Raw genomic sequence first — 27,123 nt, 5'->3', positions numbered from 1 at the left:
CAAAAATTAAGTTTTTATACATGGAATATATAACATATGTTACTTTTGACAACTTATAAATTTAAAATAAGCAGAACTACTATATAAACAATATCTAATTATTAAATAAAAATTGAAAACTAAAGCTGTTGTGAAGTATATATTTTATTTAATATTATGCTGCTATGACAAACATGCCTTTCTTTCTTTTCTTTTTAATGCAATCTTAGTTTTGCTATTGTTCAACATTTTTTAAACTTTCTCATTTATACAATAAGCTTGAAAGGAGGGGATAAATTACACAGATGCCACAGATTACTACAATTTGGAAATAGAGGCCTAGCTACTGCCACCAAAATGACGTAAATCTATAATTTTTTTTTGTATATTCTTTTTTTTTCTTATTTTACAAACAGTTCTAATTGTTTGGATATTGTGGGATTATAATGTGAGTAGAATAAACGGTACAGTTTGAGTATATTCCTTTAGATAGCATCAATATCCACATCGTCTTCTCCGTCGTCTTCTACTGGGGCAGGCTTGGGAGTGTTTATCGGTTTGTGCTCTTTAAGCGGAGAAGCCTTGGCTCTGTCATCATACTCAATCTGAAAATTAAACAATAAATTCAATAATATTACAATTAATAATAAAAAGAGACATTATTTTGAAATATAATTATAATGCTGTTGAGACAAAAAGCTATAGTAAAATGAGATGTAAAAGCACTCAGCAACCCACAATAATAATTCAGTTTTCTATGATGCCCACATTATATTATCAATGCAAAAAGCTAAATATTAAAACCTTGTTACGAGGATTGCAACATCGGAGATTATATTCAACTCTTGGGGTGCTGGAATTGTTTAGAAAAAGCCCCATTTATAAGTAAGTTGGATGTGAATTCAGGGCTGTTGAGATTTGAACCTGTCTCATGTGCAATAATTAAATAAGATTTTGTAGTATTTTTATATGTTTAGATACCTCAAGGTCATCTTCCTCTTCACTCGATTCTTCCTCCTCTTCAGCCTCTTTCAACCAAGTTAAAAATGGTTCAGCCTTGTTGTGGATCTCTTGGCTCAGTTCCTTAGGCACGTATTTTGATCTTACTTTACTTCCCCATTCAAGTAACACCCCCTCCTCCAGTATATCAGAATTATAGAGCAGCTATTTGGAAAAAAAAAATAGGTTAGTACATACAAAAAATAAATATTTAAAAATATATTTTAAAAAGTACATTAAAAATGGCAGGGACTTTTGGCAAAAGAGCTGCTTTATGCATAGCAATGATTTGTTCTATTCCACCGATGAGGTATTTCTGAGCTTTTGGATCTTCATGGGTGAAATGCAGGAGCAAAACGCGGTATGTCTTGATCTGTGAAAAAAAATACGTCAGTTTAAACCTAACATTTCCAAGGAGAAATATGCCTACACACCTGAATGTGTATTTTGTCATCGAAAAGCAATTCAGCGAGAACAAGAGGAGCTTTGCTTTTGATCTCGAGACGGGTAGCTTCCTGGAGAAGCTCCTTTGCTGCTGAAGTGCTTGATAGATCTCCAGAGTCTTTGCGAAGTTTAACAACACCGTAAAACATATCCATACGCTCTTTTTCTGTCTTTTCAAGATCTTCTGTCATTGTCAAATTCTTGGCTCCTTCTGTCAAATCTTGCAAACGGGCCCGTACTGCTTCCTCCGATACATCAACTGCCCATTCTTCTTCTTCCTCCTCCTAGAAAAAAATTACAAAGTAAGGAAGAAACCAGCATATTGTACTACATTATAAATATTCATGTTTAAACAAATTACATCTTCTATTTTCTTGGGTGGTGGAACAATGAGTTCAGGCTCATCTTCAGACTTTGGAGAACCTGATCTATCTCCATTAGTTGTAACTTCTCCATTTTGCTTGGTCTTGGAACGTTTAGCACGTTTCCCTTCAGTCAAGGATGCACCTTGGGTACCTGGGTTCATACCTTAAAAAAAAAAAAAATAAAAAATAAAAAAACTTTATTGTTCTTATAGGCTTTCATGATAGAAGAAAATTATTACTAGGTGGGTTTTTGATGATGTAGGTATTCAGTTTGTGATTGAACTGAAGAAGTCCATGGAATCCACATGCTTTGCATTCTTGGCTGATGGTCTCTTTTCTAGAGTTGACCACCAAATCTGTTTCAGGATTGTCACACTCTGGGCAGAGCACAAATTTACGAATGAAACCATCTAAGAGGTCTTGAAGTTTAGTAGCGTCGTGTGAACCGTTCACAATAAAGCGATCGTTCTTGAAATCGACCAATGTCTGTGCTCCAAGCTCGCACCCAAAATATTTAGTCGGATCTAAGATTCAAAAACACAAACGTTAACAAAGAGATTTTTGTTTTACAAACACCTGAAGCAATTGAACTTACAGGTTGCAGGACGGCCAAGTGATTTTGCTACATCGGCCATGTTCACAATAACAGTTTTTATGCCATTGCCTTTTCCCTCAACCTTGGCAAGGAGGCGGGGCATTTTGTACCGGTAGAATGTGTCCGATACATTACGATTAACATTTACGGTACCCATTTTTTATCGAATATACTGGAGGTCTTGTAGGGGGGAAAAAAAGGTGCCTATGGTGGCTTCGTCACTATCACTCTTAATGATTCTGCTAGCTAGTTGTGGCAGTCACGTTTCCCTGAAAGGTTGTGATTTCCTATGCCGATTACTTGAAAATTTTGATGTCCTAGAACAAAGAATTTTCGTTTATCAAAACTGATAAAGACAAGTAAAAATTAGTTACACAAAGTTTATCTTAGATCAGTATTCTTCAACAATATTGAAAAAATTATCAAACAAACTGAACTGAATCATATCCTATCAACAGCGCCAAACAAATTGTTTATATTGGGTTGTCCGGAAAATAATGCAGGATTTTAAGTTTTCATTAAAAAAAATCTATATAAAATATTCTGTTTACGTTTACAGGATTACTCATTTGTATGAATGTCAACACTTATTAATCCTCTTCCAAATGATATTGTTTGTTTACCTCTGTAGCATTCCGCTACTTGGAAATAATTCAGTCATCCTTATAATGTCAAAGCGAGAATTTCGTACGATTTTCTTTTACGAGTTTAAACTCGGCCGAAGCGGAGCCCAAACGGCTAGAAACATTAACCAAGTCTGGGGCGAGGGTTGTGTTAATGAGTGCACTGTGCAAAGGTGGTTTAAAAAATTTCGGGAGGGAGATTTCAGCCTTGAAGATGAAGAAGGTCGTGGAAGGCCTTCCTCTCTTAATGATGATGTTCTGCGATCAGTGGTGGAAGAAAACCCCAAAACAACTGTTCGAGAACTTGCAGAGCAACTCAAAGTCAGTAAAACGACCGTCGCTGACCACCTCAAGGCGATTGGAAAAGTGAAAAAACTCGAAAATTGGGTTCCACACTCATTAAACGATCGCCAAAAAAATCAGCGCTTTGATGTTTGTGCATCACTTCTTTGTCGAAACAAAAATGACCCATTTCTGGCCAGAATTGTTACATGTGACGAAAAGTGGATTCTCTACGATAACACTAGACGTTCTGGACAGTGGCTCGACAAAGGAGAAGCTCCAATACATTTTCCAAAGCCCCCAACTCATCAAAAAAAGGTAATGGTTACGGTATGGTGGGCTTCATTTGGTTTAATACACTACAGCTTCTTAAATCCTGGCGAAACCATCAATGCTGAATCATACTGTAACCAAATTAATACCATGCATCAGAAATTGGCAGTAATGAAGCCCTCTTTGGTCAATCGGAAAGGGCCCATTTTGTTGCATGACAACGCTCGACCACATGTGTCACGTGTAACGTCACAAAAATTATTGGAGCTTGGCTATGAAACTTTGCCTCACCCACCCTACTCTCCGGACCTCTCGCCTACTGACTACCATTTTTTTAGACACCTGGACCACTACTTACAACACATAATATTCAAAAATCAAACGGAACTGGAAAATGCATTTATTGACTTTATCAATTCTAAAAATTCTGAATTCTACTCAGACGGAATTAATAAGTTACCAACACGTTGGGAGAAATGTATTGAGAGTATGGGAAATTATTTTGATTAAAGAACATTGCTTTAAAGTAACTAGTTTCTTTTTTTTTGTTTAATACCAAAATCCTGCATTATTTTCCGGACAACCCAATATCATTTAACTAATAAATGTACCCATTTCACAAAAAGAACAAAATATAAATAAGTAACTAATTGGTTAATAAGTGTTAGTAAATGAATTTACAAATGCATATTAGCCAAAATAAAAATGACTGGTTATGAAAATCCAATTTAATAACCATTAAAATTAATTTCATGATACACCTTTAAAAACATATTTATTATAAAAATTAATCTTGAATTTCACATAGTACTTTTTAGTACTAAAAACTATTACTAATTTTTTAGGGGGTATTTCAACTATGAGGTTACATGAACCCTCATGGTGCTGGTATTTTGGGGGGAAAAAATAGAAGTATGTTGTTTCGAATGCAAGGCCACTGGGTTTTGAACCCGGGATCTTATATCCCCCCTACTTTTTAAAAAATATATTTCAAAATTACTATCAAACTTAGAAGCCATAGTACATTTTATTTAAAAATATCTATCGAATGTAAAAGTTACAATTGGTACACCACTTACGGACCTATTATCCGAGATATAATTTACTGGTTTAAAAACCTAATCTAATAAAGCCATTGTACATTTTTGCACTACTATGAGTTGAAATACCCTGGGGGGGGGGTTAGAAAAACCCCATTTGGAAATATGTCAAGTTCGAATGCAAGGCCGTTTGGTTTTGAACCCGGGCTGAGCACCATGTCAATGCCTAAACCATTGTGGACACCGATGCCCCATATTTTTAGTTAAAAATATATTTCAAAACAACTGTAGAATAAAAGTTACTTAGGGTATCGCTATATAAAAAATAGTACCTATTATCCGAGATATAATTTTCTGGTTGTAAATATCCAATTTAATAACCCTCAAAATGGAAAAGTAATTTCATGATTCACCTTTTAAAAAGCCATCGTAAATTTTTATTTCAAAATAACTATTGAATATAGAAGTATCTTGAGGGGTCACCATATAAAAAATTGTACCTATATTCAAGATATAATTTACTGGTTGTAAAAATTAATTTAATTACACTCAAAATAAAATAATTTCATAATATGCCTTTATCCCACTATTTTTATTTTAAAATAACTATATAAAAGTTACTTGTTTGGTTAGATAATAAAATAGTACCTATAACTGACAGGCCACTGCAGCTTCGATGAAATCATACACCTAGAGGTAAGGCCAGCTATTGGCTCTACTGCTCTGTGTAAACTCCCTGGCCTTCTTCTCGATAATGATGATGTTTCTGTAACATACAAAAAAATACTTTAAAAAAATGTTTTAACAAGATAAGTTCGAAATTTGGAACGTCAATCCAATCTACCCACGATTTTTGAGAACAAAAGCATTAAGGCTTAAAAGTCAAGCAAGCATTAGTTATGAAAACTGGAGGGGCATATTTTTTTTAAAGACACTTTTTATTTAATTTAAACTGGTGGTCCTTCTCTTCCCTTGTCTTGAACACTTAGAAGGTCCTGCCAGGTTGTCGCATGATAATGTCCATAATTATATTACAACCCACTTAATTCTTCTTCCTTTCCTCCCCAAAAATTTAGCGAAGAACTCTTCAAACAGTTCCGAACAAACATTACCGAAATAAAGGGTGTAATATGACATTTGATTTGGTAAAGTTTGGGGAGAAGTGACTTGTTACTGAATTAAAACTAAACTAAATTGATTTCTTTTTAAAAATAAAAATAAAAATAAAACAGGCTGTATTTAAAATCAATCCAAATGATTTTTCTCGTGAAAATCTAGCATATGTTTGGCTAAAGAGAAAACATGTGAAAGTTTTTTTATTTTTTTTATTGGGGGATTTTCTAAAATGGCGAAGAAAGAGCAACGTGGTCGGTAGGAGATGGTAGAATAAAAGAAGCCTTGTGTCAAGTCTTAATATGAATGGAGGTGGGAAAAAAAGTGTTAAAAAATCGGTGAAACGCATCGGCCACACATAGTTGTATCGATTAAACACGTCTAATGTTGTTCTTGTACCTGTGCTGGAAAGCACCATATGTTTGAGTTGGATAATGGTTTTGACGGGACGATGGTCCCGCTCTACGCTGCGTTTCAGTTTAGCCGAGTATCCGAATCCGGTGGATGAGAAAAAGTCGATCCCGAAGTTCGCAGGACGGAGTGTGCAGCAGAAGAGAGACTGCTCCTCGCGATTGGATTGACTGCTGTTGGTCGGGGCCAGGCCGGGGCAGCCGCACGCAGTCAGATCGATGCTCAGGCCCGGGTCTCAACCCCCATCGATCCCCCCTACCATACGAATATCAACTCCGATTCCACCCCCCGACCAAGGTCAGTTATCCGATTCTACTGCAACCACTTGATATCAAAAGGAATCTGAAAATTGGATGTCAACCTTCAAAAGGGACCGTCGAACTAGTACGGATTAAACCAAAATCGGTGGTCGGAATCAAAGAGAACGCGCCGACTGGCAATGGATCGCCCCGACCATGTTGTCCCTCCAGAACGGGTTTAAAGTCAAACAAAACATGATGTCCCAATTTTAGTTTTCATGGTTCTGTTTCAAACAAACTTCAAACGAGACAACTTAAAAAACAAATCTATGACTCGGTTCGCCCATAAAATTATTAAAAATTATAAGCCACCATCAGGTTTCTCTATAGTTTTCCGTCCAATTAATTTATTTTTAAACTTTTAAACTAATCGAATACCACAAAACTTTTCCATATTCCACCTAGATACTTCTGTGAAGATATTTTCATGCTACACGTTTATTCTGTATTATTATTATTTTTTTTTTTTTTTAAATTTTGCTTTTGTAAAGATATATTTTGTTTATTTCTCTAATGATCTCCAAAAACTCCTGTTGTCTAGTACAAGCTATCAAAATATTATTTTTTGTTATAAATTTATACGTAATGTACATTCTTGCAGATTATGAGATGAGAAGATTTATTATTGAACACATTTACGATGGCGTAAAGTTGTAAACATAGAACAATAATTTTCAACGCATAAATTACAAAAATATTAATTATAATTATTTGAAGATCGTGAGGTGCGGTCTGGTGTGACGTAGTTTTAGAAAAACGTTTTCTTTATCATGCCAACGTTTCGATCTTTATTGAGATCATCTTCAGGGCTCAAAGTGTTGTTTTACGTGTATGTGTCATTCTCAGAACACGAAGCACAAGAACAAACACAAGACACCCTAGAAGCGTTGGAAACGGCTGCTCTTGATGAATGGGAAAGAATTCCTCATGATTTTCGCACAAATCTAATAAACCTAAATAGATGAAAATGTACGGGCGGTGAGTCAATTTTGTCCATAAGTGAAATTATCTAAAAGAAGTTTAGTTGCCAAAAAACTTGTAAATGTTTAAAATACAATTTAAAATGTAGAGTACTTGTCCAAATAATAACTTAGTGGACATTTAAAATGGTTATTATGGTGTAAACATATACAGAAAAAACCCTATACAGTAGTCAAAATTATTATAGTTTTAATGCTCTAAAGTACAAAAATATTAATTATACTGTCTCCAAGAATTACATCCAACAAAATTTTTTAAAGTTTAAAATATTTAAAATGAATTACATCTACGTAATATGTCCTAAAAAAAAAAACATTTTAAAATACAATTCAAAATGTATTAAAATCTAGAATTCTAAATAATACGTCCAAAAAACAACTTTATTATTGGATATTTGGAAGTGCTGTAAACGTGTATATTAAAACGATACAATGAAAATTATTGTTGTTTTACAGCTGTACAAAATTTTTAATTCAATTTGAATTATCCCAGGGTGTCTTAAAACTACATAGAATAGTGAAACCTGGGATATTTGAAATTTCCCTGTCAGCAACTAAACCTCAACAATTAATTCAATTAAAGCTTAATTACAGTTCTCAAAAAGTGTTTCAGACTTTAAACAAAATGCAAAGAATAAACTTTGTGACTTATAAATCTGCATAATACATTTTTTTTAAATTGGATCATCCTAATATCTATCCCAAAAATATTGATTAAATTCCGGTTTAATTATTGAGAATTATAAGTTTTCAAAAGAGCGTTTTAATTAAACGTATAAAATTTCGTTTACGATGTGTCCAAATGTTAGGTCTTTCAAAAGGTTTGCAACCTTAAAAATCAAGTCAAAGCATAAAACATCAACTGCAAAAAATGCTGACAGTTAAAAGTCGGGTCGAAAACCGAAAATAAATTTCCTAGCTTACTGCAAAGAAAATTTTTCCAAGAAATACAGTTTAATATTGAATCAAGTGTGTGAAATGAACTTTTATATTCGAAACATCCAACGACAATATGACACAGGTGCGTCCAAGAAACTTCAATTTTAAACCAAATTTAATTATATTAAAATTAAAACCACATATTCCAAAGATAACCAGTGAGTTATGCTACAATAAGAAATTGCTGCATAATTCCTAAATGGAATGCATAACCTCTCGTCGGCTCAGAGACGCAGTTTGCTCAATACGCCGTACTTACATTGTGAAATATTCAATATTTTGCAACAAGTATATACTATTCTAAATGAGATTACCTAAGTAAACACAATCTAATATAAGTACTGTCACAAAGTATTGAACTACTTTATATTTAAGTACTTTAGGTACAAAAAAAATCAAGGTTTAAGTGCTGAGCGCAAGTATCATTTGCCAAAAAGTTGTACTCTAAACTTTATAAAACGTACATAAATATAAAAATAATCGGCTTTAAAAGTTTTAGCCAACTCCCACGACGACCTTTTATAAGCATGACGACCATGAAATACTATTAGCTCTCTCTAAAAGAATTTTATAATTTCGTGAGTGTCATCAGAGATTATAGTACAATAATTGGGCCAAAGGTTTTCTCGAAAATGATGATATTCGTATAAACGCTTCCGAAAAATTAGTCCCAAAACTAACCGTAAATCTACAGTAAAACTGACAAAATTTTAATCATACAAATGTAAATTTATTAAGAACAAATAAAAAATGTAAACAGAAAAAAATAAATTTAAGCGGACGTAATAATTGAAACCCCCGAACCTTGAGCAAAAAGAACTATCACAGCCATCCGGTTGAAACGGCATATAATCATGCTCATTTTAACTGATTCGACCTATATATTTCAACAGAACTAGTCTACGTAGAAAAAACATGGAGTTTTACTCCTTAATAACACGTGTTGGACTGATATGCCTTGTTAACAACCAGGACATTACAAAATTTTCTACTTTTTTAATTTGTTTTGTCCGTTTAGCAGAGAAAAATTGCTGACAGCATTTAGATTTTATTCGTGGGCTGGGAACTTTCATAAAAATTCTACCAATATAGTTAAAATATATGGCAAATGTGATATGCTCTATTCAAAACCAGAACAGAAACCTCTAATACATGTACTTTCGACTAGCAAACTATCATTTGTAAGTTGAGAAAAAAAATCAACAAAATTCTCCCAATATATTAATATTGATTGATTTTATTCCCATGCTGGGGAAATTTGAACAATACTTTTAAAAAAATTATACCAACATAGGTAAATGTATTGGATTAGTCTGAAATGCCCTATACACTAGCAGGATGTTAAAAATCCTCTAATATAAGTTTTTTTATGCATACTCTTTCGAACAGCCAAAAAGTATTACAAGTTGGTAAAATCCATAAAATTATCCCAATATATTAATATTTTTGTTTATATTAAGTGGCAAAAGTGTCAGTCTGATATGCCCTATTCGCCAATAGGACATTGCAAAAACTTTAATCACTAATAAAAGTTAATTTTATTAAAATAGTTTCGTCTGTTTAGTAGAGAAAAAAAATTCTGTTAGCGTTTTGATTTTATATGCATGGTGGGAAAATTTCAACAATATTCCCCCGACAAAATTATATTTTGGTTGTTGGTTGGTCTGATACCTAATCGCAACCAGGAAACCGGAAAAATCTCAAGTAGTTATGTCCGTTTAACAGAGCAAAAATTTGCTTGCATCATTTCCATTTTATTTGAAAATTGGGAATATTTTAACAAGATTTCCCCAATATATTTAAAATGACATTAAGTGGCAATTATATTTAATACAGTTTGATACGCCTTATTCGTAACCATGACATTGCAAAAGCAATAAACAAGTTTACTGATTTAATTTTCTTCAATTTAGCACAGAGAGATGCTCAAAAATGAAAATTATTTCGACAAAATTCTGTTGTTTTATATAAAATCTACTCAACACTTTTGTCATTGACCCAATCATGAAATGAGCGACGAAAAAGATAAAACAAACGAGAATAGGCGGATCAAGTTTAATCGAATTGATATTTACATTTTTTAAACGAAATAATTTTTAACGAGGCCTAGTGAAAAACAAGCATTAAAATCGAATGAGTTTGAGAGAAAAAGTTTCATTTCGATGATAGCTTGCTGGACCTATTTTTGCCTGTAGTTTCATTTATTATGGAAATGTGATCGAATATCACAAATGTTGCTTTTATATAAAAAAAGCTACATGCAATTTTTTTAAACTGATTTAACTGATCAATCCTTACCTTTGGGTCGCCGGTTTCAACCCTCATGTATGTCAGGCGATTTGGTTTTTAAGTCATGGAACCCCCGTTTTCTCCAAAGGCACCGGGCTCAGTGAGCAGATCCTCGGCAGTGAGCAATTCTTTGCGAATTTCGTTTAAGATATCTTCTAACAGGGCGGCCTTATTCATAAAAATCATGCTACTACAAAGCCCTCCAAGAAATCGATTCTTGAGTTTGGGGACGAACATATAACGGTATCTTTCACAGGTACAAACTGTCCAATTGAAACAATTCCACAGCTGATGACCCGTGTAAACTGCTGATAAAAACTATTTTCGAATAAAGTTTTCACCGAGCGGATAACAATTGACTAGAACCCTGAATGAACTTTTTTTCACTTAAAAAAAATGATGAAAGGCTTAACCCGACCTTTCCTTTGATGATCAAATTAACACCCTTCTCTTTCATGTACAACATGAAGGCCTGAAATATTCTATTACCGAAACCGGCTCAAAGTGAAGGCACTTTTAAGAAAAAAAAATGGTAAAATTTAAGGTTTAACCTAATCTAGAATACAACAAATAATTTTACCATTTAAAAATACACTTTTGAATTGACAAAGTTTAACAGTCACGCCCTAAAATATTTAAGGGAGGCTGAAGGAGAGGAACGTATTTCTTAATTTGATACAGTTTATAAATAGGCGTACTGAGAAGGTGAATCAAGAATCACACTGCATATTTTTTATACTTGTTTAAAAAAACTTGTATGATACTTTTAAAAACTTTTAACTTAAACTTTTCTCCTTTAAATTTACGTGTCCCAGGTCGTCCAGTAACGAGGCTTGGTGTTTCGTCTGGCCACCCTCCGTGTCACGCAGTTTGGTCAAAACTGTGTCGAATCGATAATGACCAAAAGTAAAAAAACAACATACAGTCGACTCTTGATAATTCGAGGTAAAGGGAGCACAAAAATAATTCGAATTATCAAGAGGAATGAAAATCAAATTATTGAGAGTTGATGTGTAATTTTACAAATTATTATTTCAATTGTACATACATAAAATATCATAAAGATAATGAGAGATGTCGGATTTGTTTATACACTGATAGGCAAAACATTCCACCGAATTGATTTTTTTTTCAATTTCTCGATAAAAGAAATTCTGCCCTTAATTTGTCTCATTGTTTTTATAAATAAATATTTGTTTATGCTATGTTTTAAAATGGGAATATCAATTAGTGGTTATACACTTAACCCTTAATCCAAAATAAGGATAAAGGATTTTTCAATGTTTACTTTTTACGGAATTTAAAATGTTTATTCGGTCTCATTTGGATTCTGAAGCAATTAAACATAAAAATAAAAATATATGCCCAAATATGTATAAACTTTATTGGGCATTTAAAAACCTTATTACGTTGTAAACATATACAGAACAAAAAACAATGCTACAGTTGCCAAAAAAAGTGTTTTAAATGTTCAAAATAAAATTTAAAATGTGTTAAAATCTACTTAATACGTCCAAAAAACAATATACAACATGTCACTATAATAAATTGCCTAACACATAATAAATAACAATATTCAATTAAAATCATTATGTTGTAAACATATACTGCCCTAAATACACTGACAAGCAAAAAATTCCACCCAATTGATTTTTTTTTTCATTTTCTCGATAAAAGAAAATTCTGCCATTAATTTGACTCATTGTTTTTATAAATAAATATTTGTTTACGCTATGTTTTAAATTGGGAATATCAGATAGAGGTAAACACACTTAATCCTTAATCCAAACAACAAAAAAGGATTGGAATGTTTACTTTTTACGGAATTTAAAATGTTTATTCAGTCTCATTTAAATTATGAGGCAATAAACTGGTCTTCAACTTTTTTTCGTAATTTCAATTGTTAAACTTAAAAATGCCACTTAGTGCTGAGGATGTTGCACTTAATGATGATGGACTTTCCATCGGTATGCGGCTACTGCCATCGAGGTTCCCTACGAATCACCGCGAGACGCCGTTAGACGTTTTCGAGAAACTGGATCCTACCATAGAAGACTTGGTTTTTGACGCCCTAGGGTAACAGAACGACAGGGCGACCGCTTTTTGACTTTGAGAATTTTGCGAAACCGGCACCTTACTGTTGTTCAAGCAAATCAACAGCTCCAGGAAGTTCCAGTTGTTCAAAGTTATGAACGCATTGCTCGAAGATTACATCGGCATGGACTGATGGCTTTTCGCCCCGTAAATGAAGGAACACAGTTTCGCGGCTAGCATTTGCTCGAGAACACAGCCATTGTCTTTGGACGATTGGTCTGTTCTACTTTTTACAGATGAGAGTAGAGTTGCTCTACTATCTCCAGTTGGGCGAGAAAGAGTGTGGAGAATGCGAAATGAAATGTATGAAGCCTGTAGTTTTTCCCAGAGCCGACCTTTTCAACGAAGCTCAGTGATGGTGTGGGCGGAAATTTCAATGGAGAGTCGCACAGAGCCGGTTGTTGTTCGTGGAGGGTCTTTGTCGGCCATACGCTATGTGGATGACATTTTTGGAACATCATGCGTTACCTATCCTCGATGAAATCAGCGACAATCCTATTCTAATGCAATACAGTGCTCGTCCACATGTCGCCCGCATAGTACAAACGTACCTTCAACAGCTTAACATCATGATCTTAGCCTAGCCAGCTGTTCTCCAGACTTGAACCCCATCCAGCATTTAAGGGTTAACCTAAAAGACGAATAAGAACATGTCCATCACTTCCTGACACAATCCACGAACTTGAAAGGTCTCTTCGTGAAGAATGGGCTAATCTCCAGCAAAGATACATTTCCAAACTGGTAGAAAGTATGCCGAGGCGTCTTCGAGAGGAAATACGCGTAATTAAGGCAAGAGGAGGAAATACGCGATATTTGCCTGTCAGTGTATATAAAACATCCTAAAGATAATGAAAAAGTGGAAATAGATCGATTAAACAATTAACATTGTTATGTATAAGTATGTATTTAGTAGTCATAATTGACCTATTAATTATTTTAATTAATAATTATTTTTATCTAAGGCCTTGTTCGCGATGAAAAAGCCAGCTTATGATTCCAATCTCCCTGGATTGATTATTTCACGATTCTTTGGGCCAATGGGTTTTTCACCTATAAAATGTTTCGCGGTATACATGTTACATTGTATGTTCTGTTTTTATCCGCCCCGACGAGAGCTTTTGACCGTGTAAAAATGATCGGAATTTTTTTTTAATCTCTATTATTCATAGAAGCCGGCCGAAAAACGAACAACGAAAACAGTTTATACGACGCCACTCTCCAGAAGTAAACAGGCCGGCAATAAATCACAAATTCTTCAAAGTTATTTCCTGGAATTGAAAGCTTTTTGCCGGCTCCGGCTGAATAAGAGGCGTCGCCGAAAGAAGGATAAATAAACAAAATAAAAGATAAACAGAGAGAGACGAACTATACTAAATAGTATTTATTTTAGATATGAAACTATTTTTCGTCGGCTCCTGGGAACAGAATAAAGAAGACCTCAATCATAACAATAAGGATGAAACAAAGAAGAACAATGAACTCCCAAAGAAAACACCAAGAATTTCTTAAATTACCTGTCGACAACAGAAGAAAGTATGACAAGAGAAAAAATTAGAAATCCTTTTATGACGAATTAAAACTTTAAAACGGTTTAAATATGCATTTCAGCCTACTTATAAAGGTCGAGCGTTTTTAAATAAAAACAAGGACGGGTCCACGAAACATTAAGAAAAAGCCTGGATCAAAAAGTTGTTTTGCAAGATTTTCTCCCGTGTTGCATATTGCAAGTTCGGATCTAAACTTTTAACCAATCAATTGCTATAGGAACTTGCATCACACTCAATGAGTATTACGACAATTTCAAGGTATTTGAGAAAAACCCACGAGGTATCCGTGAAATCGCTTAATGACAGTAGTACGGTATAAACGATAAAAGTGTCCGTATCCGACGGTCCGAAGTCCGCTTTAATCAAGCGCATGGCACTTAATCTTGGTCCAGGTGAACGCAGAATGCAAACTCTGGCACAAGATTTCGAGCAAGCAGTCTGTCGTTGGGCCATCAATTATTACATTTTACGACCGGGAGCTTTAAGTGGAACATAACTTCGTAGATACTGCAACCAACTTGTTGAATTCCGCGTACAACTCGACTCACAGGGTCAACTTGATGAAATTTGACCCCGTTATCAAATTTCGCGGGAGCGATTTTTCAGCCTCCGCGGTGAAACAACCTTCTCAAATTTTGCAGATTTAAAAATACATAAATAAATACTTTAAAAAATTATAAATAAAGGGCGACCTCGTCTGAGACCTCAAAATTTGGCTATGACAAAACTGCACACAAAAATGAACCGACCAAAGTTCACTCTTCACTCACCTAAGGATTAAGTGAATTCAGCCAGCGGATGACATGTTTCATAGATTCGCAGACCTTTTCGTAAGAATGCATTAATTATGGTAGTATTCCATAGGATCTGGAGCATGTATTGAATCCCTTGCCCTTTGACCATTTATGATCCACCAATGCTCGCTTTGTTTTCAGCGCTAAGCCAAGTCGACTTTTTTTAAAGTTACAAATTGCTAAAATTTGGCGGAGGCCAAAAAAAATCATTTGACAACAGGAATTTGCGTTTAACAATACATACAAAACTGCCAACTAACTCTCCATACAATTTTTTTTCGTGAGAATACAATTATTTATGGTAATATTTCGTCCGGTATTCCGCAAGTTATGCTATTGACAGCCCTTTGCCACACCCCATCGGGCCGAAGGCCCGCTTTTCCTCTCCGTTTTCAGCACTAAGCCCATTTGAGTAGGTGTTTTTTTTAAGTCACCCAACCAGCCGCGCCGTCTCTGTAGTTTCTATATCGATCCTGTTAAAACACTTCTTTTACTATGCAGATCAAAGAACGACCATTATGACCCCGTTAGAAACTTGGCTGCGGTTTTGGTTGAATTACTCCGAGAGAGGATTTCCCCGCTTTGGGAAAAACTCTTGTGATAAGAAGAAAAACTGCTTAGCTTGGGTTTCTGGTGTTATTAATACTTCACCAAAGCCCGGATATAAAAGGCGGGATCAGCGACAATCTAAAACGCACTAATGGTACTTGAATTCTTTTCAGATTGAAGAACAATTTATTTTTAACCCTACAAAAATAATTAATGAATATTCTTCATTTTGCCTAGAAATAAAGAAAAAATCTAAATTAATCTCGAGGAAAAATTTTTAGACGCAAAATTGATCATTTTCCAATGAAATTTTCAAAAGAACGCACCTATTCTAAAGCAACTTCTGCAATTAGTTAAAAGTTTACAACATAAATGATAAAAATGTTCCTTTTTTTTTTTTTTAAATGACCTTATCTTGGTTTCCCAATAATAATTGTTTAATTAAGGGGTCAACTGAGGTACTTTAAATTACTTCTCCATCTCTCACAAAATACGCCTAGGTTGGGAACTGGTAGAATATACACAGATCTTAAAATATTTACACAAAAAAAAGTTTAAATGGTTGGTTTTTCTGAAGATGTCTTATTCCTCTCTACCCAAACGTTGTTTTACTAGACTTGAAAAGTTAAGTCAGAAATTATACAGTGCCTTTCAAATGGGTTGATAAAATTAGCACACGACTTGCAACTATTGTATAGTAGTATAAAACATTTTTTTATCCAACAATTAAATAAATTTATAACCATCACCTACAATCATATAAAAAGAATTTATTATGTAAAGATATTGCATTTGTCTTAAATAGCCGTTTCAATATGACTTAGAGAAAAATTAACTGTTTAACATGGAATGAACCGTATATAAACGCTAATGCCCAGCGAGTATTTTCTCAAATGAGACTTGCAAATAAACGATCATGTGGAACATATTTAAAAAGGATATTACACTTATTTTATTCCGAACAGCCTTGTAAATTGTGCCCTTTAAAAGAGCCTCATCACCTAGCAAATCTATTGTTGGCCTGTCCATTCTTTGCTTCTCTCAGAACAAAATATTTTAAAAATTACATTCCCCTAATTGTAACAATGAGGATAAATTTGTACACCTACTCACTATATCTGGCACAAGTGAACTAAACAAACTAAATGATATATATATTTTTGTTAAATATGTTCTAAAATACAGGAGCAATTTTTACTAGCTAGTTGGGATTAAATCGTTTTATTTTTTCATATCTATAAATGTTTATTAATATTATTACTATTGTATTGTATGTTGCCATCATAAGTTTATTTTATTTTCTTTACAATATCTATAAATGTAAATTATTATTATTATTTTACGAGGGTTTGCAACAGCCCTCGTAAAATATGTATATAATATTATATGTAACATATAAAATATGTTATAAGAACCCTCGGGGTGCCGGTGTTTTTGAAAAAAGCCCATTTGTAAGTATGTCAGTTCGACTGCAGGGCCGCTGGATTCGAACCCGGGACCTTTATCTTACAGTGATGAGCGCCTTGAATTATTATTATTATTAATGGTGTGTTATGTTGTATGTAATAATATAATGTTAGGATAAATTTGTCTTATTTTCATTACAATAACTAAAAATTGTATTGGTATTATTTCTGGTATGTTATATCGGATATAATGCCAGGATAAATATGTTTTATTTTCTTGACAATATCTATAAATGTTAATTATTATCAATGTTACTTCTGTACTTTATTGCAGGCAATTCCAGGATAAATTTGTTTTATTTTCTTTACTTATTACTTTACTTTCAACAGCAGAGGTCATATCCCCCAATGTATATTATTATTGTTTCTATTATTTTATTGTAACGAAGGCCAACTCCCATCTATGTCTGACATCGTTAACAGATTAAAATAAAAAATAATAATTGTTTAATTATTTAGAGATCTGTGAGATGGGGTTTGGTGCGATGAAGGTTCAAAAAAACATTTTCTTTATCGAGCCAACGTTTCGATCTTTATTGAGATCATCTTCAGAGCCTGGGATTTATAAACATTGTTTACCTTTAACAAATACATGTAGGTTGTGGAAATGAATGTATACACTGATGTACACAATCAAAATATTTGTATTCACTCAAACTGTGTGTTTTTTGTGTAGAGGTGTCACTGTTGTGTCGGGTTGAGAGTGTTAGTGATAATATATAAACAAAAAACATCTCACTAACACTCTCAACCCGACAAACAACAGTGACACATCTACATAGAAAACACACACTTTGAGTGAGTACAAATACTTTGATTAAGCCAAAAATGTCTTTATTGTGTACATCATTGTACAAATTCATATTCCTATCTTATATGTATTTGTATAATTTAAACAATCCATTATATTTCGTGGTCCGATTAACCAAATTACTTGTTTCAATTAATTAATCTTTATGTAAGGTACTGGTTGAAATGAAAACGTTAGTGTCACGAGCGGGATTCGAACCCACGACTTTCGGCTAAAAAAATAGGGCATCAACTTTCCATCTCAATGAAAAATGGCAAAAAGGAGGGAAAATTCGAAAGGTAGGTTGGAGATGGGAAGTTGGTGTCCGAGTGGATCGAAGTCACGATAGCTCAAGTGGTAGAGCAGCGGCGTATTTAGCCGAAGGTTGTGGGTTCGAACCCCGCCCGTGGCACTAGCTTTTTCATTTCGACCAATACCTTACATAAAGATTAATTAATTGAAAGAATTTAAACAATGTTTATAAATCTCAGGCCCTGAAGATGATCTCAATAAAGATCGAAACGTTGGCACGATAAAGAAAATATTTTTCTGAAACCTACATCACACCTGACCGCACCTCACGATCTCTAAATAATCATTACCAAACGGTCACTAAATATTACATAATTGTTTAAGTTTAATAAAATTAACAATTCACAACTTTCTCGTCCACCTGACCTGCAGACGGCACCAGGTATGAACAATTTTGATAGTATTTATAAACCAAAGGCGTTATATTTACTGGTGCTTAAGAAGTCTACCTGTTGTTTGAACTTTCTTTTTTTTCTTTTTAATTAATATGTTTGAGCAGGTATATTTGAAGTTTGTCCCCCCCGATCTTCTTGCTCATTAAGAGTAAAATCACCGTGAAATTTACTAAACCAACACCCCTCGACTATGTTTTGTACCGTCGCCTTGACCAGTATTCCTACCAAACCAATTAACAAAAATAAAACTTAGAAAGATTTAAATAATTGATAAGCCTTACAGACTAAAGGGAAAAAAAGTTTGAACTTCAAATCCATAATTCCAAACATCCTTACATTGGTGATAAAAATATCAGCGATGAGGCAAATCAAGAAGAAACCGTTTTCCTTTATCGGGCTTTCAAGGAGCATATCCGCTTCTCAAGAACTTTTAAAACTTCAATTAATAATTTAACAAGGTTAACCCCAAAATTAATCTATTCGAGCAAAATAAAATTAAATATTTAGATCATATAGCACTGGAGTGAACTGGTCGTGATACGGTACAGGAATCAGTGGGAAAATATACCTAATAATTATAATAAAAATAACAATAAATTGAAAAATAGCCTATTTAAATTTAACAAGTTAAATAAATACAATGTGTACGATATCCGCTGTAATTTGCACACATTGTTTGTAAATTTATCGTTGTTATATTTAAATTTCTAATCGTTTGAATTTATTTGCCAAGACAAGCTCTTGAGCTCGCACTTTCTGCACTGGAGGAAATTAAATATTACAACGTTATTACCGAACGAAATTCCACCCGAATTGACAAGATAAATATGTCTGGACAATCCTTTTTGCTTATATTCCTTATTTCCTTACTATATACAATCAAGAAAACAGCACGTCACTATATTTATAATTCAAAAAAAATCTTAGGATTCAATGGCAAAGCAAGCGGCCTTGATTAAATGCTATACAAATTGAGAATTTCAAGGGCTCGATGAAAGCTATCTCGGACCTCGCTTATATAACGATTTCCATGTTTTAAAAATTAACTATGGTACATTGCACGTAAAAAACGATCACGCTTTGTTGATAGTTGGACAATGAGACTGTAACAAGCATCACTAATAGAAGAGATAAGTTATATAAACTGTTTGTAAAAACCTAAATTATTAAGATATGTTATCGTTTCATTTAAAAAAAATATATATATAGGAAGAAATTGAGAATCTAATTTTAGCATAGGAGCTAATGGCCTTGATGCCCCAATAACGAGTGTACAAATGGCAAAAATAAAATCATCACCCCGTGGAGATCATCGAACAACACCTACTCCGGGGGAAAACACGAGTGTAAAAGAGTCCCCTTGAAAAATTGGGGGGGGGGGTTAAGAAAAGACATAAAATACTTTCCGTCCTACTAATTAAGCTTTTGCGAGGAAAAGCGAAAAAAGAGAACGGGATAAGAAATGATTAGATACAACAAGCGGGGGTTTATGAACCTCGGGGTATTCGACTGGAACTCGTTCCGACTCTATATGGAATGAGGTTTGTCCTGGAAGACTATCGCAAGAAATAATTGCCAAGGGTGTTCACCGCGTCATTGGAATATGATTAAAGTCAATAAGAAAAAAAATCTTATTTAGAAAAATAAAATAAGGTAAGACCTTACAAGAAGAAACACATTTTTTCCTTCCACTCCGATGTTCGGGTAACACTGTGGGCAACACTGATTTCGAGAAGAGAGGTTTTATGATACAATACTTGCCTATAGCCTTTGATATGTAACATTGAAATTCATCGTTATAAAAAAAATCATTTTTGGACAGGAGACGTATTGTTTATTATTAAATAAGGAAATTTATAGGAAGATTTCCCAAGGATCATTTTTAGGTTAATAACAACTACATAGTAAAAACCTTACTGTAAAAGCTAAGTTGCCTTCGAAAGTAAAAGTTCCTACCATGATTTGAACTTTAAATATTTAAATAAATAATCTATTATCTGCCTTTCTATGATAACAACAATTTACATTTTCAACCTATATTCAGACGAAAAGCTCTTAAATTATCTGTGTATTTGTTTTAAATATTCTAACCAAACACATTTAACGAAAAATATATTTGCTTGGCTTGGGGCAAAGGTTAAGCGTAATACTCCGTTTGTATACTATTTCACCGTTATCAAGTAAACTGTTTTCCAATTTAATCCCCTGAGTAGCCAACCATCGGCTATATAGACTAAATGTTTGTAAACGATTTGACAACTTTCAACAAAACTTTGATTTTACCTTGTCCCTATTTCGACAGCTAAGTTCAACCCAGGATGCATTTACCGGAAAACCCAGTTTACTTTTAACGAGAAAGACATTAACTGGTAAAAAAGCTCCCGGAGTATAAACCTTTATTTTTACGCAGTGCGAACTGTTTTCTGTTTTACCCGGAGGGCCATTTTGTCAGCGAGGAAAGGAAGTCCAAGGTGATGATAGGTAACTATCAAACCATAACTTTATCAACCCGCAGACCACAGGAGGAAAGATTATTTTTTACAAGCTAATAACATCTTACAAGTTAAATATCAGGCCTCTTTTCTTATAGATTTAATCACAATTATCAAAACAGTTTACCTGTTAGTAGTATTAATAATTATTCTAATAAAACTATTTGAACAAAAACGTTGCAAAATATTGTTCATATCAGATAGATTTTAAAACCAACTACGACGCAACTTTTGATTTAAAATCACAATATATATATTTCTAGAATTGTCTATAATCTTAATAGTACCGAAAAACAAACTCTTTCAGGTGTCAGATCTAGATATAAATTCGTGTTTCGATAAATATCCGATGAAGACCTGTTTCTTTTTGACGAATAGACCAACGTCAGTTATTTATTTTATTATTTAATTCTATTCAGCACAACATAGGCAAACTTCTCGAGTTTTTTAAAGTTTAACATTATAATTTTAACTTTCCACAAACTGATATTTGGAAAAATTTTCCATACGTTGATAATGAATCAGGTCATCGATTTGACCTTATTCTTTTCTTTCTGAAACGAACTGGATGAAAAATAGTGAATTTTTACCGAGAGGAGGTACTTGACAAATATATTTTTTGTATAGGCAGTTAAGTCCGTACCTCTTAGTTGCATTTTCTTAATGCTTCCCGATGATAGATAAAAGTCCCAAAGATATATAACACATAAAATGAGATTACATTTTGCATATTAGATTGTGATTTTTTGTTTTAAGTTTAAAAGAAAATTATTCAATTTGGATTGTAAGGGAAAAGCTAGGTCAAAAGAGGGAGGCAAAACGAGGGCATCGCTGAGAACTAACGTTATTCTTAAGTTAACCCACTACTATAATTAATCTTTAAAAGGAGGAACAAGGGATTTTACTCACGTATTTTTTCAGTTTGTTCGTTGGGCAGGCGCTTTGCTCAAGTTCAAGTTTCGCTTCCTTGAAACAAAATCAAGCCCGGGACTTGCGCAGGCGTTTCTAGAGAAGATATTTCGTTTATGAATTGAATAATGTGGAAGTTATATTTTTAATTTAAAGAAAATTACTTAGCGTCGTCTCGAGATTTGTAATAATGGGTTTATTTTAACAATAAACGAAAAAAGTATTTATAATATACAATATTGTTATTGTATTTTATATTAGAACTATTCGTGGAAAAGAAGTCCTGTCTATAACACTTCAGCTTTAGGGAAAAATATTTTGTTTCCTCCTTGTAAAAACCCTCAGGGGGGACCATTTCCCTTTCTAGTTTTGGAAACTTCCTGTTTTCCCCCCAGACTATATCGTCGATTATTTTTCATTTGGAAAATCAAAAATTAAATTGAACGATAAATGCACCTTTCACAAGGCATATCATAAAAAACCGTCGATAATCGGAAAAAGATGGAAGATAAAAAAATCCCACTGGAATAAAACTAGTTATAGATACAATGGGGCCATTAATTCTCAAGATAATGACATGTGTACACGGCCGTTAAACCCTACTTGCTAACTGGTGCAGTGATGTGCAATTTTCCCATAGGAAAATCATCCGGTTCTCATAATTGATTTTCTAAATGAAAATCCCTTAAACAAGTTCGATTTTTAAAATACCATTGGAAACTGGGTTTTATCGAGCTGGGACTCGTAGCATCAGTCCATGCGATATCACTTTTCACACTATCACGCTACAATTATAATTGAAAAAAAAAATGTTTTAAAAAAATTATACAAACATTCACATCAATATTTTTTCCTTTTTTTAATTAAAAAATTAAGTAAAACATTTTTTTTAAATGATTCTCATTCATGGAAAGTCAAGAATGTAGTGGGAAAGTGCGATTGGATGATACTGAAGGTTTACATAATTTTTCTAGAAGAATGGAATTTTTTCACAGATTACAAAGTTAATTGAGCAAAACAGACCGAGTAAGAACACATAATCGACAAGAATTTCAACAAAACATTTTCAACATATAAGTAATCGTATCAACTGTTTACCCTTGCGTCGCATAGAATCCAAAATCAATCTTATAAAATTATATGTTATTTATTTTCGTTAGGAAAATTGAGGAAAATTCCTACTGGAATAACACGAAATGGTACAGTAAGCATGTGTGTGGATTGAAAAGATTATTATATAAATCGTTTATGCAACAGCAGTAATTTAAAAAGCTTTAAAAAAAACTTTTCTTTAATATCAATAAATGCAGATAATTCCCAAAATTATTTATAAAAATAAATATTTGTGTCAAAACTGAATCATTATTTAATACAGGATAATAAGTATAATTACATATCATATCAAAATATCAAACCAGACCCATGATCTTTCAATGATGTGAAATCATTTGGCATACAGAACCGTCGAAAGCCTTGGCTTTCTTTTTTTGTATTTAAAGGCCGAAGAAATTAAAAGGAAAGAAAGTATATTGAAAATCAATCAAAACATGAAAGGGGAAAAACCCAATGATAAGATAACTAGAAATACATGTAGATTACAGATAGTCTTAAGAACAGAAATATATTTTGATATGTTTCAAATCGGCTTTACACGTAGGGTAGGAAAAGCTTAAAAAAACTGACGTAACAAAAAGATTAAATCATTGGGTTCAAACCAGAAATGTAAGCAAGTCAACGGTAAAATATTGGCAAATTTGTTCAGTTATTCCAAGACAACTTTGATTCAGCCGACAGATTTGAAAATTGCTCAAAAACCTGGAGATTATTGGTTTCTTTTTAGCCTGCTGAAATAAATTTAAGGCAAGTTGAATGCATAATCAAAACGGCTGATAACACAATGATGAACTGAAAAAATAATGTCAATTGTGTACTAATTTGAAAAGAGGGGTTTTGAAAATGTATTCATTCTGCAATTTTTAAATTTGTAGTTAGATATCGGAAAAAACTGGGGCAAATATAAATATTAGATAAGGTAAAATTCCACCTAACAAATTATTTTCAATCTTACAATTGGGAGTACAAGTTTAAATAATTAACTAAAATTAAACAATTATTAAGTCTTAAGTCATTTAATAACCGTTACATAACAGAAAATTATAGATTTAGACACAAAGAAATTGACCGAAAATTGCTTCAACCAACTGGGCTTATTTATTTTTAAAACTAATGAAATAACAAAAGTGACAAATGCCATGATGAGATAACTGAAGAAATAATGTCAATTGTGGACTCATTTGAAAAGAGGAGTTTTGAAAATCTATTCCTGCAATCTTCAGTCAGGAGAAAAGTTTTTGAATTTGTTGTTACACATTTGGAAAAGGTGAAACAAAGATAAATGTTTTGAGAATGTAAAACTCCTCTAATTTACAAATAATCTTCGATCTTACAAGTGGGAGTAAAAGTTTAAAATAATTATGGAATTTGTTTTAATAGATTGAACGTACATTGAATCATTTTTTTAAGTTTTTGAGAATTGCTTCAACCAATTGGGCTTATTTTTTATTTTTATTTATTTATTAATTAAAAGATTGGTGAAGTAAAAAAGTAGGCAAGTCGAATATTTAATCAAAGCATGAAAGGGTAATGGGTATAACACCATGATAATGACGAAATTATGTCAATTATGAGGCAAATCTTCAATCAGGAAATTTTCAAAATTCATCCAAGCAATCTTCAAGCACTTTTTTTTAAAGTGAAATATTGGGACAAAATTTGGAAAATATACATATTTGAGAAGGCAAAATTCCATCATTCAAATAATCTTCTGTTTTACAGTATTACAAGTTTTAAACAATAACTGATCTTTTTTATATATATTTGTACTTTTGTTGTACCATTTTTTACATTTTTGATAATTGCTTCAACAAACTGGCATGTTTTTATTTTTTTAAATAATGGAATAAAAACGTTGGCAAGTTGAATAATGGAAGGGTGATTAGATAACTGTAGAAATAATCAACCGAATCTTTACACAAGAATTTTTTTTTAATTCATAGTTACATGTCGGGAAAAACTGGGGCAAATGGAAATATTTGAGAAGTTAACATTCCCTATTACAAATAATCTTTAATTTAACAGGTGGGAGTACAAGTGTAAAAAATTATGAAGACTTTTTATACGTGTACTTTTATTGCATGGTTGTTTTTTATATCTTTGATAGATTATATTCAACCAACTGTGCTTTTTTGTCTTTTCTTTTTTATAAGATTGATGAAATAAAAAATTAGGCAAGTTGAACAATGGAAGGGTGATAACACCATGATAAGATAACTGAAGAAATAACGTCAATTATGGACAATTTTGAAAAGAGGAGTTAAATTCATCCATTAATTTTCAATCTGAAGTTACATATTGGGAGAAATTGTGATAAATTTAAAGTTTGAGAAGGCAAAATTCCATTATTACAAATAATAACCTGTCTTACAGGTGGGATTACAAGATTCAAATAATAATTTTTTATATGTGTTCATTTATTGTACCATTTTTTACATTTTTGGTAATTGCTTCAACAGACTGGCATTTCTTATGTTTAAAAATAATGAAATAAAACGTGGACCAGTTGAATAATGGAAAGGTGATAAGGTAACTGAAGAAATAATGGCAATTATGGACAAATCTGAAAAAAGGAATTTTCAAAATTCATCCACGCAATCTTTACACAATTTTTTTTTAAATTTGTAGTTGCATATCGGGAAAAACTGAGGGCAATGTAAATATTTGATAAGTTAACATTCTGCTATTACAAATAATCTTTAATTTAACAGGTGGGAGTACAAGTTTAAACAATTATAAAGACTTTTGATACGTGTACTTTTGTTATATGATTTTTTATGTCTGATAAATTATACTTATCCAACTGGGCTATTTTTTATTTTAAGACTGATGAAATAAAAAAAGTAGTCTAGTTCAACAATGGAAGGGTGTAACACCACATGATAAGATAACTGAAGAAATAACACCAATTATGGACAATTCTGAAAAGAAGAGTTAAATTCACCCATGCAATTTTCAACAGAATTTATTTTATTTGTAGTAAGTTACATACTGGGAGAAATTGTGGCAAATTTGATAATTACTTCAACAGACTGGCATTTTTTTATGTTTAAGAATAATGAAATAAAAACATGGGTCAGTAGAATAATGGAAAGGTGATAAGGTAACTGAGGAAAAAAATGTAAATTATGGACAAATCTGAAAAGAGAAGTTATTCATCCATGCAATTTTCAATTAAATTTAATATAATTTAATTTTTTTAATTGTAGTAAGTTACATATTGGGGAAAATTTAAAGATTTGAAGGCAAAATTCCACCATTACAAAATCTTACAGGTGGGAGCACGGTTCTAAATAATTATGTATGGTTATATTTATTTATTATTTTTATGTGTACTTGGTTGTACAATTTTTTATAATTGTGGGATTTTATTGATTGATACAAAAGGGAAAATAATTGAGTTAAGACTGAAAATTGTTAAAAATATATGATATTCGTTTAAGTACTGAAGTAAAAAGATATTACTCTGTTACTAATAATAGAGCACGGGGTTGCTAAATATGGCAAAACCTACCATATTGCATTCAAACACCAATCATACAATCCTCCTGCTCATAAACCATAAAAAAAATCATAATACAAAAAAACTCACCTCTATCGCTAAGAAAAGTCATATAAAATGGTAACGCCCTCCGGGACGATAGCGAAATTGGGTAGACAAATATAAGGCCTTCACAGCAGATGGTTAGAAGAAAAGTTGTGGGTTACCAGATAAACCCACCGAGCAGCTAAATAGAACAAAGAAAAATGAGATTTAACCAGGTCATAGGCCTAGCCCAGGGATAAAACATATGTCTAATATCACATACGGTCCTACTTACGATAATAAATATGTTAAAACAAAAAAGTTAAAACAAACGAGATCGGAACGTACTGAAGGAGCACGAAACAGGAAATACACGAGGTACTACTGCGCTGCAGATAGTTGTCTCCACTCTTCAGACCAGTGCCTCGTCTTGGGCCCGTGGCGACTGGATCGGTGGCCGTCTATTCGAATTACAAGGAAACATTTTTATTTTTAAAACCGAAGG

General features: G+C 32.9%; 1 protein-coding gene across 6 annotated transcripts; it reads right to left on the bottom strand.

The window, feature by feature from the left end:
• On the bottom strand, positions 1 to 27,039 carry LOC106661119 (eukaryotic translation initiation factor 5). Of its 6 annotated transcripts, XM_014384327.2 has the most exons (11): positions 26,914 to 27,039; positions 26,685 to 26,820; positions 21,980 to 22,075; positions 5,249 to 5,366; positions 2,383 to 2,699; positions 2,027 to 2,311; positions 1,784 to 1,950; positions 1,413 to 1,706; positions 1,214 to 1,351; positions 961 to 1,143; positions 1 to 584 (listed from the first exon to the last, which is right to left on the bottom strand). In XM_014384327.2, exons 5-11 carry the CDS (start codon positions 2,537 to 2,539, stop codon positions 465 to 467), a joined length of 1,344 nt encoding a protein of 447 aa, XP_014239813.1. In that variant the 5' UTR covers positions 2,540 to 2,699; positions 5,249 to 5,366; positions 21,980 to 22,075; positions 26,685 to 26,820; positions 26,914 to 27,039; the 3' UTR covers positions 1 to 464. The 6 variants fall into 6 exon arrangements, with proteins under 6 accessions (XP_014239813.1, XP_014239812.1, XP_014239815.1 ...); XM_014384326.2 differs by lacking the exon at positions 21,980 to 22,075; XM_014384329.2 differs by lacking the exons at positions 21,980 to 22,075; positions 26,685 to 26,820; positions 26,914 to 27,039 and adding an exon at positions 10,641 to 10,662.
• Between the last annotated feature and the right edge of the window lie 84 nt (positions 27,040 to 27,123).

Source organism: Cimex lectularius, unplaced genomic scaffold (genome assembly GCF_000648675.2).
Source record: "Cimex lectularius strain Harlan isolate CLEC.00 unplaced genomic scaffold, Clec_2.1 scaffold194, whole genome shotgun sequence".
Taxonomy (NCBI): domain Eukaryota; kingdom Metazoa; phylum Arthropoda; class Insecta; order Hemiptera; family Cimicidae; genus Cimex; species Cimex lectularius.
This window is presented reverse-complemented; position numbering and strand designations above follow the sequence as displayed.